The sequence below is a fragment of the Falco rusticolus genome, chromosome 4 (genome assembly GCF_015220075.1).
Source record: "Falco rusticolus isolate bFalRus1 chromosome 4, bFalRus1.pri, whole genome shotgun sequence".
Lineage (NCBI taxonomy): Eukaryota > Metazoa > Chordata > Aves > Falconiformes > Falconidae > Falco > Falco rusticolus.
In genome coordinates this window covers 41,951,940-41,970,361 of record NC_051190.1, presented here as the reverse complement: position 1 = coordinate 41,970,361, position 18,422 = coordinate 41,951,940, and the positions used below count along the sequence as shown (strand labels likewise).

Sequence of the window (18,422 nt, the reverse complement as noted above, 5' to 3'; positions counted from 1 at the left end):
TCACAATGAAATTCAAAGACCTGCTGATACAGCCAGTAAATAGTTTGCAGGTTTAGGGACACCCACCTAAAGCAGGAAAAGCTGCTAATTAAAGCACATAATTTCATTTCAGTCCAGAGTCCTTTGCAAGAGATTTGAAAGCTCCACTATTGAAGTCAATACCACTTAACTGGCTAAAGAGATTTTAAGTGAAATAGTTCAAGACATTGTTCTTAAGTATTAGTGATGTTAAACACTGCAGAACATCTTGTACAAATGTAACAGGATGCCCCAATTCCTAGTATCTTCGTTAGTCCATAAAAGACAAAGCCCAAGTGTAGCTAGAGCGGCCAGCTACCACCAAATGGCACTCCTAAAGAAAAACCCTACTCTGCAGAGCTAAGCAAGCCTGTCAAGGCACACTGACCAGATCTTGATTTGGGTTTACCGATGGACTGTATTATTCAGAAACTTAAAGAACTACAAAGCAGCCTGATTAGTTGTATTTTTTTTTTTATTAGGTTTATTATGACTTAGAGTTTCTATTACTCCAACTGGGTAAACCACATTTGAGAGTAAGTTTAACTGCAGGACTTCAGTTTCAGCCAAAATCATTTTTGCATTACTTTATTGTAATATAGATTTAAATTTAACATTTAAAACTTACTTCATTAATAAGCAAGCCAAGCTCAGTAGCTTCAGTGCAGGATGTACTTTATGTAACTTGCCGCACATTCATGTTAGATTTGATGTACATGGAGAAGAGACCGGTCAACTGTACGATTCATAGGAGAAAGCAAAAGTAAGCACCATTTTTACCAAACTAAACAGTTCTCAATTCAGTGTTTCTTACAGAAAACTCAATTCACTTCTGGCTCTAGGAGCTGCAGTTTGGAAAATAGCTGAAAGCTATCTCCAGAACATCAATTTTCTACACTGGCACAAGAAATAGTCTTCAAAGCAACAGGTACTGGACTTTTTTATTATTATTTTTTTTTTAAGAGACAACCTGTTCTCCTTGTGTTTACCAGGTGAATACATGCATTTTTGATCATTCTGGCAGAGGTTAACAAAGAGCAAACAACAGCTGGGGCTAAATGAAAAACAATCAAAAAGTTGCCAAATATTTAAGATACAAGCAAAAAAACATTAATGCAACCAGTTTAATATCTAAGCCTGCTTTCTTTCAAAGAAAAATGGCACAAATTAAATAAAAAGCCAGACAAATTTAGTTTTAGGTGGTACTAGACTGAATTAATGCCTCAAAGCATTAATAGGATTTATTTCAATGCAAGGAAGGGGAGAAGTAATTCAAACAGGCTCTGTATATTTGGACTAGACCAGAAGCACTGTTACAGTTTAGTCCACATATGCAGAACTGATACCAATGTGATGTTACCTTTACCACATGTAATAGTAAAGTATATTAGAAGTTGCAGAGCTTAAGCATCTTAGTTGTACAAGCCAGTTAATGAATAAACAGAAGAGCTGAAGACTGGTTCTCACACATGTCCTTTCAGTTCAGGACTCCAGATTTTCCTTTTTAGAACAGAAAAATCCCTCTGCCAACAGCCTAATAAATACTAACACGTATATTTAGATACCATCTTCAAAGTCTTTGTTGAAAATGCAGTCTCCAAATGAAAACTAGCTTTATGCAGTATTAATATTTTACATAAAAAGTCTTATGAATTGTAGTTAATAGCAATAACTGAAATTAATATATACTGAGTCTTCAGGTGATGTGCAAGTTCAGCTATATCACACAGGTGGGGGTTTTGAACAGTTCTTACCGTCTTGCTTTGGACAGTTCTTACACTTGTCCCATAAACTACAGAATCTCTAGCTACAGTACTGTGCAACTGTTGACATCTTCACGAGCTCTTTGATGTAAAGAAATTTGATGGAAGCACCACAAAGCAAGGAAACCATGCTCTCAGTAGAGCCTTGAGTTCTGAGAATTTAACGTATCATTGCTGTCTTGCCTTGACTACAGAACACCAATGAGAGAACACCAGGGTAAAAAGGAGCAAAACTACAGTGAACTCTGCTTCAAATAGGGAAGGTAATACAAAAAAGATCTGACTCTACAAGCATGTAAGCAAAAGTCTTGAAGAGCTGTGTATTAATATGGAGCTCAAGGTGCCTTAACTTAGCTAGAACACCACATTTTTTAGCATTGTGAATCTAGCATAGCTGCATTTCATCCAAGAATCAGCCTACGCTTCCAGTTAAAGCATGCATACACTTCTCTAAATACCCATTGCCAACTTGCAGGTTTGGAGCTGCTCTTGCTCTTTATTCCTCTTATTATCCCTTTCATAGGCAGAGACTCGGAGGCCCAAAGAGCCAGAGCTCTCCACCAAAGACTTGCTGCATCTACATGCCAAAATAGTCAGGACAGTCTTTGAGACTGACACATATCCTTCTGCGCTCAGAAACGGACTTGCAGCAGACCAGCCTTGATCTCTAGTTCAGGTTTAGTTTATGCGTAAGTTATGGCAGCCAGAGTTCAATCCTATGAATGTAAGCTCAACACAAAAAGAAAGCCATTTATCCTTTTTAATTCATCCTTACGGCACATTTATCCAGAGCTTTATAATCACTTCCAGTTTTAAATTGTTTTCTTAGCACTTCACAGAACCTCCATGTCACTCCCTCCTGAAGGAGATGGCATCACACAGAATCTTGTTTTAAGTTAGTCCAAGTTTCCACATGTGACCAGAAGTTTTACTTGTTAGAACACACCCCTTTTCCAACTATTCCCCCTCATTCCCTCTCCTCCCACCCCTCCCCAGCAATGGGCAATTACTTCACAAGAAATGTAAAAATGGGGTATGGGTGTACACAAAACCTACCCTTCACTAATACTGAACAGAAAAGCCTATTTTCCAATTACAGGACATCTTTCTCTAATTTAGGTCAGCACTGGTGCAGTCTGCACTGTGTATGTTTACCACGAGGATAATACCAATAAGTACATATATTTTCTCAAACTGATTTAAAAGCCTATGAAGTTAATTGGGGAAAACTTTAATATTGCTACTTCAGAGCACTAAAACACACAAAGTGAATCCAATAAAGATCCTTGTATTGATTCAATATTAAGTATTAATTGCATGACCATCATAGCACCTCTTTACATTATCACACAATCACCAGAATTATCAACTGCTTTTAAAACTAAAAAGGGTACAGTCCAATATTTATAACTTGCACACTGTTACTATATAGAAACTAGGTGCATGGTACAGTGCTGCAAAAATGGAAGCCTGCAGTTTTGACAAAGATGCCAAGTCATGTTGTAGACAATTTCAGTCAAACTGGCAATACTGTTTAAGCAAATACTCAACACAGCAGGAAATAAAGGACAAAAAAAAGCATTCTATAACCAAATAAACATCTGAAATTTCCTTTCCCTTTAAGAATACAAGTAAGGTCACTTTTAGCCTTGGAACGGATACATGTTTGCTTATGATGATCTTGCTAACTACTACACAATATCTGATGTCCTCTGCTAAGAATATAGTTTAAGAAAGCCGCAGTTACAAGAGGCATCTAATGTAATACCTAAAATTTCCTTTATGGCATTTACTGAACTCATTTGTCTTAAACAGTGAATATGGAAAGATGGCCTCATGTTTCCTTTTCAATAGTACTCTGAGGATCAAGTGGCTTTCAAGCAGCATGGTGGGTTTGAAATTTTTGCAGTTTAGATCATTCTGTTGCGTTTATGAGTTGGTGAGTCTGTAATGACATCGCCACACTGGGCTGAGGTACGCTTTCTAGTTCCACCATTGTCCAAGTGGAGTGCCATTTCTTCTGATATGAAAGTGTTCAAATCAACATCATGGAGTCCATTTCTCCTTCGACTAGCATTGGAGCCACTGCTCACGTGAGTGGGCGAGCCTGGGGTACTTGAGCGAACACTTATACTAGCCATTGCACCACTAAGACCTAGGGGGGAAAAAAAAAGAAAAAGTATTTAGGTCAAACAGTAAAGAAAGTTAGTTTCCCTATGTGTGGCAGAAGGGATTACGCTTATCTGACCTCTAGCAAGATAAAGACACTTCATCCTACTATTTGTACCACACATATTTGAAGCCCGGACCACACCTTCCCAGCTTTTAGTCCGTGTAAGAATCCAGCTATTACTAGAACTGCTTTTTATGGCATTAAAATGAGTTTGTGAGGTTTGAACAGCACACTACAGCAAATGCTAGCCTCATAAGCATGACACGCTGTTCAGAAGTATGTGTGCATATGCAATTCAGTATGAAGGCTTCACATTAGACCAATAGTTACACAGATGGAAAGTCCCCTACCCAAGGGCTTTCCAGGTTGACCTGACACTGTCTTGCTTCAAATGCCATTGCCACCCTGCTCCCTTTCACCCCCTCAGTCACTGCTGTTCTAAAAAACTGCAGTACAACAGTAGATTTCAGACAGGTGTATACCAAAGCTTTTCCTTTAAAAACTAGCTGTATTTCACAGCTGATGCTCTTAGGCAATGCATTAGTACCAGCAGAATTCAGAACAGCACTTAAAACAACAAGTGAAGCAAGACAACATGTCAATCCCCCCCAAAATGTGCTACTGACAGATCTGATCCAAAACACTGTCCCAGCTTACACCAGGTTTGTGTTCAGATTATTTTATGTGTTCAGATTATTAAGAAAATGTTTAATTAAAACAAGCTTTTCTTGTAGAAATAAGGCCACAAACAAGAAAACCATGAACTTCGTAATAAATTGAACTTTTTGTCTTCAGTAATGTTACTATTACAACTTTGCAAAAGCAGAACATTCCAAAACATAAGTTTAGTAAAGGGTGGTTGGTACATCAAAGCCTAACAATTCTTCTCAATTTGGAATTCAGGTATATTTGTAGATAAACAGGAGCTCAGAGAAAAGACAAACATCTTTGAATTTTCTTAATAATAGTCAGATTTGAAGCAGTTATGATAGCAAAAACATCTGTTGGCCCTAGAAATAAGCTACCCAAGCAAGAGTCATGCAGGAAGATGAGCAGCATAACAAGGTCTACATCTGTGTATTTTTCTAGTAATAAGAACAAGGCAAGGAAGCTGTCCACAAAGATTTCTCAGTAACCTTCAAAATCTTGAATTCTCAGAGGTTCTCCAGCCTCAAGTACTCTGTGCCTCTGTCAAGCCATTGTACATCTTGTATATTAAATGGCTTTACACACAGACATCTTCATATATGGTCAAGTAGGTAGCCAGATGCCACATGCTGACAAGTAAAGCCCAACAGAACCCCAGCTATTAGCTGCTGACAGGCCAAATAAGCAACTTCGGAGGCTCTGTGAGCCGACTGCTAGAGCTACTAGGTCAGTTGACAAACCTCAACTAGAAGATAAATTCTAAAGCCATGTGCAGCAATGACAGGTTGGCACACAAGTCAGGATAGAACAGGCTAACCAATTTCACACTAATGTGCATCACTGTTGAGTGAACCACTTAATGCTTCGATCTTATAACAGCAGAGGATACACTTTCGCACAGTTAGAGCATTACACAGCAACCAGTAGAAGTAGCCACTAATCCTGATGCTTTCTTCGAGCTTTTGCTTACAGCTCATTCAACCATGACTCAGAAGCATGGTCTGAAGTCTGACAGAGACCATGCAGGTTTCATTAATGTTAAAGTAATTTTTCATTCATAATGGCAGAAAGGATTTAAACATCAGAACCTGGCTTAGCGAAGAGATAATTCAGAAACCAGGTTTGTTCCAGTACTCCCAACCATTATAAAGGAGAGGTTCTGATACATCTACCAAAGAAAGTAAAGCAGCTCACTGGCAACAGACAAACGAGCAGAAAGCCAATTCAGACATCATTAACTTGGATTAACCACCAATGTGCAAAATTTGGGCAGGTAACAAATCACTTCACAATTCAAAGACAACAGCAACTGGCATGACATACATTAGAAAGTATTAATTGATCCTGTACATTTGAACCGGAAAAAATCTGACAGTGCACAGAAGGTGATGTTGTTTCAAATCCAAATTGGCATTGCAGACATTGCCCCCACACCACTATTCCTGGCAAAATTGCTCTGAACATAAGTTCAGTGTTATTACTTCCACCAAGCATCAACAATTTACACCACTTATCAGTCATTTACATTATACAACCCATAACCAAATGGCTAGTATACTATTTCAGTTTTATCATGACATCTTCTCATTATGTCTAGTGCCCAACTAAGGAGAGAAAATTTAGTCTAAATAAACCCCAAAACTGGCCTGTGATGAGTGATGCCAAAAAATGTGTCCTCACAAGAACTGTGTTTTTAAGCAGAGCCTTTTCAAGTAACAAGCATTTTTTTAAATTAGCAGATACATAAGTCAGAATTAAAAGATGCATCTGTAATACGCTGCAGCATATTCTAAAACAGACTGCCAAGGTTTGCAAGCAGTGCCTCAAGCAGGCATTGACTTTCCAATATTTAGGTAACACTGAATCACTGCACATTTAAATACACAGACAACCTTCAGTAGATGATTAAGAAGTTAAAATCTTCACTCGATCCCAGTGTCAGAGGCAGGAGACTAGTTCTGAATTAATTTCTACAAATACAGAGGTACAAGGATATTGCATCACAACACAAACTTCTAGTTGCAGTTTCATCTTGCATCTCATACAGGTATTTAGTACTGAACTAGTCAGTAACAGTCATTACTGAGTATGCTAACAGACTGAGCAAGAGTGACAATTTGCTATCAGTTACTGGCAGTTAACCGTATTACACAGCACTACACATCAATCCGAGAGAGCAGAACTGGCAAATGAAACATTGAGATCACAGTCTCGGATCAGGTAAGCAAGCTAACGTGGAAGAGTCAGAAAATGTAAGGCATGCACTGAAATATCAAGTTGCCATTTCATGACAGCAACATCTTTGAAGACAATCAGCAATGCAACTGAAAAGATCTATTTTTTTTGTTGTCACAGAAAGCATGTTTCAGAAGCCATGATGCAGTTTATTTTTTCTTGAAAGGTTGTTGTAATGTAAAGAGGAAATCTCAGAAAAGGCATTTTTGAGAGTTATTCTGACTAAGTAAGTGTTCAGTGGGCCCCGACACCTCTTCCCAAAGCATTTAACTATTTAAATCAATAAAGCAAGCAGTAATAGACACTAGGAAGCAGTAAAATGACATGATTGTTACCAATGCCATTTCACAACCTCAAATTTCAATACTGTGATTAACATGACCTAGTCACAGGTACATCAGCTATGTATAGACAAGACAGATGCCAACACACTACGGTGTCTTTACTTCTTTAATGATCCAATGACCACTTCTGAAGTCTCCTACAGCCTTCTACAGGAGACATTTCCTTTTTTACTACAGGCCTTTAAAAAAAAGAACACAGCTCCCTCCTCCTTTTTTAAAGGTGAAAAGATTAAAGTGGAGGGCATATCTGAAATATTTCACAGTACTTATTACATTCTCATTCCTGCCATATCTTTCAGTCATCAGCAACATAGCTTCAAATGGCATTTCATACCAGTAACCTCACCAGAAAAGCTATATGCTAAAGCATTTATTATAGTACTACTAAAAGATGCTGCAGTATAGAAGAAACTGACTGGTACTAGCTAGTTTATAAGTAAATACTCTCCAAAACTATCAGGTGATTAGAATGCCCAGCTTATAGTATGTTTTATAGAGTATGAAATACTTAAGGTAAATGAACTTGCTAATTGAGTTGACAGTTCTATCAATACTGGCCTAAAACTGTAGATGCCATTTTATCAGCACTGTACTCATTATAGACATGGATACAAGTTATGCCGTGGTAATGACCTGAAAAAGATACTGGGTAACTACTGTTCAGTTTAGTAACAGTATTAACTATTGTTTTTCAAAAGTTTTTATCAGGAAGTACCAAAAAGAACATTCATGCTTAAGTGTGACTAGAGCAGGAATTAATTAATAACCCCAGATAAATACAAAATGGCATGCAGACAGATCCTTGTCGTCACTCCTGTCATACTCACCCTTTCACAGCACTGCTCAAAGAGCAAATTTTAATAGTACATACTAATATACAACTCTTTATAGCTGTATCTACACAACCTTTAAATTAAACTTTCAAACTGTATCTGAACTATGCTCTCCTACCCTCCGCTTCTACCAACTGCTGCTTCTCCACTCCACCAACAACTGCTGATGTTTTATACAGCAGTTTAGCATTTGGAGAAGAGAATAAGGAAGCCTAATGGGAATCCAGGCTCTTTTTTTAAAAGGGGCCAAGCCCCACACTTCTACATGCTAGAGCAAGGGTTCCCTCACTCTGCCCCAAAGAGACCAAATCACATTAGTGATACACATCAACATCAAAGCAAAGGAAAAGAAAAACCAACAGTCCCTCACTGTGCTGTTGCCTGTTCACATCTCTTTTAGTTACGAAATCTCAAGTCTAACACATTTCAGCATTGCCTTCCTAAGCTTGCTTCTTCCACCTCCTCAAGTCATAGCATTTTCTCCCATTATGCTGGCAGAATAGCTTATAAAGCATGGAGCACATCCCACAGTAAGAGACCAAAGCATCATTTCAAACACGGACTGTGCACCAGCACAAGCACTGCAAGATTTGGTATGCCAACTACAGCCAGGCAGAAAATGACCTCACACATGTCAGCTTTTGGGAATCTTATGACTATTTAGCTCAGTTTGATGTAATTCTGTCATTTGAAACTCTTGTCTTCCAGAGCTGGATGTGGCAATATGTGTCCAGAAAGTAGCATAGGTATGGATGCATCTTCACTTATCAGCAATGACATTTTAGGGACTGCTAGAAGTTAAAAATTCAATGCTATCTTCAAAATGCTGAACAATAAAAGTATTATCACCTACTATCACATCTTAAAATGTTAAGCACCAATAAGACACACAGTTCTTGAAGTTTCAGAAAAAGCCACCTGAACTTCAGAGTAAAACAGTATTAACTTGAGCTAGCTAATCAGCTTTTCTTGAAGGCTTAACTTCTCAGGTATTCACAGTTCAAGTTACCAGCCATGTTGTATTTCAAAGGTTACCCATCAGCACACAAATAATTGAGAGCTCATGTTATGGAAAAGGATTTTTATTATTATTTACCAGTTTACTCCCTTAAGACCTTACTTGATTTCCAGAACTCCTTCTCAAGTACCCTTAAATCACATACAGATTTCAGTAACAGTTGCACAGCATACAAGCCACAGAGTTAAAAGAGGTAGATCACATACACCTTGATCATTGTGTCACTGTACTTTTTGTCATGACCCTTCTGTCACGATCATTTACTTTTAGCTACTGTAACAAGTCTTGAAAGAACAACAGTAGAGAAGTTCCCTTATAGCACAAGGACTATTGACAACTAAATCCACAAGACTGAATTTTGGGTTCAGAATCCCTAGCTTTTGTCAAGAAAACTGTCAACTACCTTGCGGAGCTATCACATAGGTAAGGTATTAGCAAGGTTTGAGACTGAAGAAGTAAGGCTAGAATGCCAGTTTTAACAGATTTCGGATACAACATACAGTTTTAAAATTGTACTGATACCTAAAGATGCTCTTCTCTAATGTTGTAGTCAAGGGCATACACCCAGAATTGTGTTTGATGTTTCAGGAAATAATTAGCTGTTTTGTTACCACATCTTCTGTTGAAGTTTTCAGATGTGATTATGAAGCTTTTAAGAGCTTACATGATCAAAATGCAGCTATTTCCCTCATCACAGAGCCAGATCAGCAAGTTTAGCACCATGGTCTTTAGACATATATTACTACCTATTTCTGAGAAGTCAATAAACCAACACTGCCTCCACAGAGCTTTATTTGGTGTTGCAGATTCATATCTATCCCTGCTTCACTAAGAGCAGAAAATTCTAGCATTGTCCCTCAAATCTAATTCAGCCTATCCATATTTCCAATACATAAATACTCTTATTTCCACAGAAAGCCTAACAGCACAAAGCCAGATTCCTTTACAAGCCAGTCAAAAGCTCCTCTCAAAGCCCTAGTCCTCTACACTTGCTGAGACCACTACTCACTATTGTCAGGCTTTCTCACATTTCCTCACAATACCTAGAGGCAAAGCACTTAAAACAGCCTGCCAAAAATAAAGACAAGCATAAAACTACAGAGGACATTAATTTGCACATACCTGAAGACCCTACAAAGTTTCAAAATCAAAACAGATCCGAGAAGCCCTATAATAAACAGGAGAACAGTTTGGAAGATTGTTTAATCACAGCTTCCTTAAAGAAAATGAGGGGAGAAGCTGGAGGAATGCAGGCATATGCAGGCAATAGCCTAAAAACAGTTATGAGGCTGAATACAAGCCTAGTCACTAAAGGATTAGCACAAAAGCATTTGTGTCAAAGACCAGACTGAAACTGATATCAGGAGAACCTAATCCAGAAGGTGACTGACATGCAACCTTGTCAACCAGCTGATGAAGAGTGCATTTCTAGCCCCTGCAGTGCCAGTACAGAGCAGGAAACTTCCTAGTCTTCATGACCTTATATTAGATTATGAAATATTAAAGAATACCTCATGGTTCAGACTCCCATGCTATAGAGAAGCAACTTCCATAAGTCATGTCTATACAAAGCTGATTTTAAGAAATACAAGGAGCTGAAAGTGCCCACGTTTACTCCGCTTGAGAGCTCACTGTGCTGAAGTGAGTCCAGCAAGCTTACTCTCAGCTGAGAGTAAGCCTTTGTAGTTAGAGCTAACTGCACACTGGATTCAACTACAGTTTCAGAAAAAAAAATTTAAAGAGTTTTATCACATCCTATCAGGTGAAAGTCAGCTTCTGCAGTTGCTCTACTCATGAAATTAGCTTTACCTACTGAATAAGCCATACTGATCCACAGAATTCTCTAGCCAGCTTCCAATATGAGACAGACAACTGCCAAAAACTACAACTCAGTAGAAGCTTGATTTAAATGGCAACAGAGCAGCAAACAATACCAGAATCAGGCTGTCACCTAGACAGTAACAGCATCTGGCTATGTACCTTGAAAAACCACTACAGCACTGCAGAAGCAAGGCTGCATTTTCACAAATACACTCATCTCGTTAACTCATGAATTCCACCCCACACTGGGAATACTGTGACAATAAGAATTTCATTTAAGTTTCACAGGCTGTACTTCTAGGTAGCTTGATTTTTATTTTTAGAATGGTCAACTATTCATAACTCAAGGTATCTGCTACACTTCAGGATTTTACAAGGTATAAAACCCACAGATGAACTGATTTATTTCACCTCAGGAGCTTTTAAAACACATTTTTATCACTTGCTAGGTAACAGTCCAATACAGAATAAGCTAGAGAATACAGATATCTGGGAAGATAAAGACACACCACCAACGGGGGCAGGGGGGGGGCAGGCAGGGAGGAAGGAAATTCAGTATGACATTGGAAGACAATTTAAGTCTGAAAGCAAACTAAGTTCCAAACTGGACAAATACACAATGATGAGCAACTAAAGTACACTTTGCAGAGTATTTTAGAGTAGAATGCTAAACCATATTAACCAGTGCACAGTAACAAGGGTACTACAGTGAGATGAGGTACCCCAGACAGAACCTTCAGGCATTACATTTCCTCCTTAACCCCACAAGTATTTGCTATTAGCCAAATCTTAGTATTTAACTAGTTGCTAACATAGTATTATCATTTTCCAAGATTTCTGTTTACTTCAGCATTGGTATGAATGCCAAGTCTCTTCATGCTTCAAAGACACTACCAAGAGTTGATACTTAACTGTTGAGTTCACAGCTGCGGAGTATTACACACCCAAACATCATTTTTATACAGTACCTTTTCCTCATTCAAAATATTTGACTATGCAGCTTTCTACTAGCTAACATGCCTTACACATGCAAAAACTCCCTTAGAGATCAGATACACCTTCATCTGAAACAGCAGCTACATGACATAATATGACACGAGCAAGAACAAGACATGCCTTACAACCCCCCACCCAATTTTAACCAAGTAGGATTGAAAAAGTTACTGTTACCATGCAGAGCTATGGCTTCACGGAAGGGTTGCAAATCAGTCTCTACAGATGAGCTAGTTTCTGTTGAAGTAGCTCGGTTAGGGGATACTACAGTCAGTCTTGGGGGAGCTCTAGAATTTCTTGGAGGAGGAACTTTCCCACATAGGAAGCTGATCAAGTCTTCTCTACGAATAGTTCTTCTGCGTTTTTTAACCCAAGCTAACACATCCTTATTCCGACGCTGATAGCCAATCTGAATTCCTACATCAAAGCTTCGCTGATGGGCATCCACACTTTCTGTAAGAAGACAGAAAAAAGTTTTAGTGTTACAGATAGAGCAATGTATAGTATTGGCACATCACTGATGCAGCTTTCTGTCAACCACGAAGCCAACCACGGGAAAGAAGTCCATCTTCTACAGGTTACTGTAATGCAGTACCAAGTTAGCTGTAACAAATGAGCTAGCATTGAAGATTAGTTCAATTAAACCTAAAAAGAGTATTAACTAAAAATTCCACACACTCTTTAGAAATCAGAAAGTCAACTCAAGCACCACCTGAACAGCATTTACTGTTATTTCAGGTCACCAGTGCAGCACTGCTTATGAAACCATATTGTATTAACATTAAAATCATACTTTGAGCTTGTCAGTCTGAGGAAGGTACTTAAAATCAACAGACAATGCACTTTAAGAGACACACTCTGCATCAGTACAGTCAGGAAACCCCACACAAAGAGTAACTGCTTTTCTTGACTCTAACAAGTAAGGAATTTTCAGAACTCAGATGTGTTTAGAGTTGCCCTAGTTTCATCAAATTTCAATTGCAGAGGCAATTTGCAGGAGGCCATAGTTTTGAAAACTAGTTAAGGCAAGTGTCCCCAATGCCTTTCAAGTCTAAGAAAATTTCCTTCCCCATTTAAGATCTCATTGCAACTTTAATATACAAAACCTTTGAACATGTATTATTTGCAATTAATCCTACCACAAAATGCAATTTCTTCCTCCATTGAAATAACTGGTCACCTGTGCACATCAGTTACAACTGCACTTCCAAGCAGCACTTAAGCACCTTGTATTACATTGCTTTCCAGCTTTGGTAAGTACATTTCTGGTTACTAGTTTAAGTACAAGTAAGTTTCAGACAGCAGTAACAGGTGGGACAAACTCTATTCTCTACACAACCGCACTCATCTTGTCATAGATTTGTTATCAGAGCTTTGCCAATAAGTACTTCGGTTTTATGAGAATCACTGCAATGTTAATCTTGCTCCATTAAAATGGACAAGAAAAGACATCAACATATCAGTCCGATTTCATTTACTTGATTTCTATAGACTTCTTTAAATCTGGTAGAGCCAATTAAAACAGCTTTTTATATTGCTTTACTAATGAAGTCCAGATAAGAGCTATTTGCTCAGAACACTATTAAGAGACTTAAGAACAGCTGTCCAAGATGTCGGTTTACAGGTAAACCAAGTGGCATATACATCTAATCTAGTTTTCTCACACTCAAAAAAATTTATCCCTATTAAATGCTATTCTTAGGCTTACATTCTAAGGCAGCACTGCATGGTCCACAAGACAGCACTAAAAATCTACACTATCAAAGAGCAGCACCAGAAACTTAACACAACCCACCAAAAGCAAAAACACCTTAAACTGATCATAGTTAAATCTTGGGGCTTTCAGAATATAAGCTACACTGGCATTTACACCAAGTATACTTAACATGGGAGTTACTTTTATGCACTCTAGGAGTATTTTGCTTATGCTGCTTTCTAATCAAAAGGCTAGATTTGCAAATGTGAATTCCTGTGAAAGCAATGGCAACTTGACAGATTATTCCTCCAGCCATTTTATACTCCACCGCAGCTTAGACTCCAATGCACTCACAGTAAGAGCTACTCAAACACTTCAGAGCCAATTTGAAAACTGACAATATTCCTTTAATCACTTCCTGCAATACCATGAGAAAGTCCTTCTGAGAGATGAAAAGGCTACCTTTATGTCAATAAACCATTTTCCTCACCTACAAAAATGCTTTACAAAAGGACAAACACGAACTAGTTATGAGGTCAAATGCAATGACTGCTGATGTAACCTGGACAAGTTTTAGGCATCATTACACCCTGGGAAAGATTAGATTTATGGAAAAGCTACAACTACTTTAAGAAGTTGAACTGGCCAAATACAAGCAGTCATATTTCACATATTCTGAAATTACCAATTCAAAACTAACATCAGTACGCTCTGCTCATTAGGCTCAGAAGTCTTATTCTAACGTATGCCTAAGACTTTCTACAGTGCCCTTAAGTTTTCAATCCTACATTGCAAGCCACGCCTACACCTCTTCAGCACAATCTGGAAGATAATCAAATGTCTTTAAATGCAGCTGCTATCACCAGCACCAATTCCTGATCTAAGACATTCACAGTGTGGTATAGTACTAAACTTCCATTTTCAGAAAAAATGCTGACATTCAAGGCATCACTGCATTCTCCCTACACACTCTTCCTCATGTAGCTCTTGTTAAAAAGAATTGTGATGCTTCAAAAATCCAAACATTTAGCAGATCAGAAACCAGCTGACAGGGCAAGAGGCAGTTTGTCATGTTCAGTTTATCACACGAAATACTTCTCCAGTGTTTTGACAGGGTCCTCCAAAATACAGACATTAATGAGTACGTGAGAAATGGATTTTTGAATCCCTTGTTCATCACAAGGGAAGGCAAATTCATATTAAGAGATTGCAACTTGCCTAGTGTGCCAGTGTCTAGCTGGTTCTACCCATGTTCTCAACAAAGTTCTACCCAGTTGGAAGTTAGTTTAGAATTGAAAGATGGCAGTTCTGAAAAACTGAAGTACTTCAACACTTGAAGATCCATTTGAAGGAAAGACTTGTTTTGGGTGCTGTTTTTTCAACTATTACAGTACACCTAACTGAAGACAGCTTCCTACTTAAATTCTAGTTTCCCTGATCACCACATATATACTCTCCTGTTAACCACGGTATTACACAAAAATAGTGCTCATTTTGCCTATATCACAAGTAATCAAGTGATTTACTTAAAAATAAAACAGCCTAAGTCTTTGTAGCAAATACATTTTAAGGGAGAGCAATACGATTTATAAAAAAGGTCTGTAATTATTTATTAACATCACCTGCTGCTACTCCTGCACCATGATCAAGTGACTAGTGTCCCAGACCACGTTCTAGTGACCCACTCCCTCAGGCCAACACCTACATGATGTTCTGCCCCTTTAGATGACCCATGACATAAACAACATTTAAATGCATTTTCTGCAAGAGTCAAGTCTCTGGCAGTGAGGCTTATGCATCTACATTTCCTCCTTGCTCCATCCACATCTGTCAAACCTGATCAGCCATCACAAACATGTTCCTAAGTTCAACTGCTTAAAGCAAATTAAAACAGGAAAACCGGAGACAATTGAAAGAATATGCAGGTAGAACTACCAATAATGCTGTACAGACCAAGAAAAAATATACCCCTCCCAACTAAAAAAAAAAATATCAAACTACAAGCCAGAAAAACAACTCTGAACTTCAGGTTTTTCCTTCTGAGGAATGGAAGACAGTTAACAATGGGAATCACATTGTGCCAGTTTAAGCCTCCACTGATAGGGATACCATTTTTGTACAACCTTTTAAACAAACCAGAAACCTCTGAATGGTATGAATAATTCTTCTACAGACAAGAATTCTTGTGACAATCCAAAGAACAGCAGAGTGCAGAAACAAATCCTGACAGGTGTAGACACACACTAAAACAGCACAAGAGCCTAGCCACATGCAGAGTGGATTCTTATCGAAGTTCTGGCTAACACCACTTTCTTTACAGCCACCCTGGACACAGTCGCAATGACATTCAGTGGTTAAAATAAACTGGGAGGCTTACTTCAGACGCCTCACTCAGATGAAAATATAGCTCTGTCACGTAACATCTATGCAGAATTTTACAAACACTAAACCCAACCTATACTCCACTGCAAATGACATGTATTATACTGATATCCCAACATTTAACATGCCATGAAATATACAAAACACAGGAAATGTAAGCACTGCTTAATAAGCTACTGCACTCTTCCCTTGAATGCATGAGAGTGAGCCACACAAAAAAAAAATCCCTTTTTCAAGGGTCTCCAAGTGAAACAGCTTTTAAGCTATTAGTCACTGACATGAGGCAACAGAAAAAATTCAGCTACCGTCAGCTAAAGTGGCCCAGAGAAAACTTGCAAGATTCAGGAAGCAGTCTCGGGTTAGATTTTATCAGGGTGAATAAGAGACATTAACAGGCCCTGCTTATGAGTAAGCGGGGCAGGAGGCAGAGCGGCCCGGCTCGGCGGGGAGGGCCGCGGGGGCAGCGGGGGCAGCCCCTTACCTTTGTAGAGGTTGGTGACCGCAGTGGCGGCGTTCTGGAAGGGGACCCAGAGGGAGAGCCCCGGCTGCTGGCACACCCGGTCTGCAGGGAGGGAAGGACACACGCTGTTTATTTTGGAGTCACCAACTCCGAACGGCCATGTTAGGTTTCGCCATTTTGTTCCACCTTCTGAAGGCAACTCGGGATCAGGGCCGAGAAGGGCGGGCGGGCAGCGGCCCGGCCCCGGGCAGCGGGCACGGCGGTGCCCCCAGCCCGCCGGGAAGGCGCCCGGCGCGGCCCCCGCCCGCAGCCCCCGCCGCACAATGGGGCCGGCCCCTCACTTCGCCATTTTGTCGGAACCTCTTCCCCGGGCCGAGCGTCGGGAGCCGCCGCCGGCAGGGCCGGGCCTCCCGGGCAGCCCCCACCCTCCCCGCCCCCGCCGCTCCCGGGCACCCGAAGGGCTCGCCCCCCGCCGGAGCGCCCTGCCTCCCCGGGGCCGCCCGGGCCCCGCCGGCCGCCCGCCCGGGCCGAGCTCGCCGCCAGCCGCCAGCCCCGGGGCGGGGGCGGCCGGGCCGGGCCGACGCCAGAGCCGGCCCAGGCCGCCGCGCCGGAGCCCGCGGAGGGCGACGTCCGGGCCGCGGCCGCGGTTCGCCCTCACGCCATTTTGTTTTCCCGTCTGCCTCTATGGACGGGCGCGGAGCCCCCGGGCCGGAAGCCCGCTCCTCCCCCTGCCCAGGCCGCTCTCGCCGCCACATCCCCTTTGTGAAGCCGCGGCCCTGTTGCCACCCCACCGCCGGCGCCCCGCGGCCACATCCGCGGGCCCGGCCCCGGGCCCCCCCGCCCAGCCCCAGCGGAGCCCCCCGGCCCGGCCCGCCCCAGGCCCCGCCGGCCCCCGCCCCGCTCACCCTTGTAGAGCTGCGCCACGGCGGTGGCCGAGTTCTGGAAGAGGTGCCAAAGCTTCTGCTGCTTGTGCTCAGGCTGCGCCGCCGCCTCGTCCTGCAGCTCCGGGGCCAGCGCCTCCTCCTGCTCGGCCTCGGCCAGGCACTGCCGCTCCCACTTGCTGAACCAGTGCTCGGGCCCGTGCTCCTGGATCTCCGCCTCGCCCTCCTCCTTCTTGTCCTCCATCCTCCGGCCGGCTCCGCGTTCCGCCTCGCAGGCCCGGCCCCGCCAGACAGCTGCGCTCGCCTCCCCTCCGCAGCCAGGCCGGCCCTACCTCACCCCCATGCTCCCAGGCCCGGCCCGTCAGCCCACCCGCCCGTCGGCTCCAAACACACTGAGCACCGGCGCCGCCCCAAGCACAGTAAAAGCTCGTCGGAGACGCCTTGAAACGTGCTGCCGCCTAGAGCCCGCCCCCTCCCGCCATTGGCCTCTGCTGCCCCGGCACCGACGGTTTGAACGGCACCTCAGGCTCTCACTGGTCTGTCCGCACATCCATCATGACGTCCTGTCGGGGGCGGGCCCTCTCGCAAGATTGGTTACCCCGCCACACACCCGTGCGCAGTGTCGTTGGCCGCGGGGCGCAAGCGCAGTGGCCTCCCCCGGCGCGGCCGGGCCCTCCCCCTGGCGTGATGCGCTGGGTCCTGAGGCGGCTCCGCCCGCCCGCGCCCCTCGCCCCCCGCCGGGCCCGGATGCAGGCGGCGGGCCCGGGTGGCCGCTCGGGGGCTGGGGCCCCGCCGCCACGGGCAGGTGGGGCTCTGCAGTCGGGGTGCCCGCGGGGGCAGGGCAGGGCAGGGCGGCTCTGCCATCTTGGCGCCGGGGCCTTCCCCAAGCGGCGTGAGGCGTTGCCCCGCCTCGGGCCTGCCACCAGCCGCTGCCGGCGGGGCCGAAGGCCGGGGGGTGACAGGCGGCCGCGGCGCCGCCAACCTGGGGGCAGGGCCTCGCCCGGGGGCGGTTTCCTCCGCCCGGCCTGCGGCCAGCGCCGCGCCCGGGCCCGGGGGAAAATGGCCGCCGCGCAGGGCCCGAGGGCCGGTGCTGAGCCCGGGTGCTGGGCCGGGCCAGGCTGCAGCGCCGGAGAGGGCTGGGTGCCGGCCGGGAGCTT

The 18,422-nt window shown here is 42.8% G+C and overlaps 1 protein-coding gene across 2 annotated transcripts; it reads right to left on the bottom strand.

The window, feature by feature from the left end:
- Nucleotides 1-590: 590 nt before the first annotated feature.
- C4H16orf72 (chromosome 4 C16orf72 homolog) lies at nt 591-17,692 on the bottom strand. Of its 2 annotated transcripts, XM_037384075.1 has the most exons (4): nt 17,290-17,689; nt 16,406-16,486; nt 12,024-12,299; nt 591-3,936 (listed from the first exon to the last, which is right to left on the bottom strand). In XM_037384075.1, exons 1-4 carry the CDS (start codon nt 17,507-17,509, stop codon nt 3,692-3,694), a joined length of 822 nt encoding a protein of 273 aa, XP_037239972.1. In that variant the 5' UTR covers nt 17,510-17,689; the 3' UTR covers nt 591-3,691. The 2 variants fall into 2 exon arrangements, with proteins under 2 accessions (XP_037239972.1, XP_037239973.1); XM_037384076.1 differs by lacking the exon at nt 16,406-16,486 and having other exon boundaries at nt 17,290-17,692.
- Nucleotides 17,693-18,422: the final 730 nt, after the last annotated feature.

Excerpts from the sequence above, each read along its gene's own strand:
- C4H16orf72 (XM_037384075.1), bottom strand. The coding sequence starts at position 17,509 with ATGGAGGACAAGAAGGAGGAGGGCGAGGCGGAGATCCAGGAGCACGGG. Across the intron at positions 12,300-16,405 it reads GGTCACCAACCTCTACAAAG|AAAGTGTGGATGCCCATCAG; the intron begins GTAAGGGGCTGC and ends GTCTTCTTACAG. Across the intron at positions 3,937-12,023 it reads TGAAGCCATAGCTCTGCATG|GTCTTAGTGGTGCAATGGCT; the intron begins GTAACAGTAACT and ends TTTCCCCCCTAG.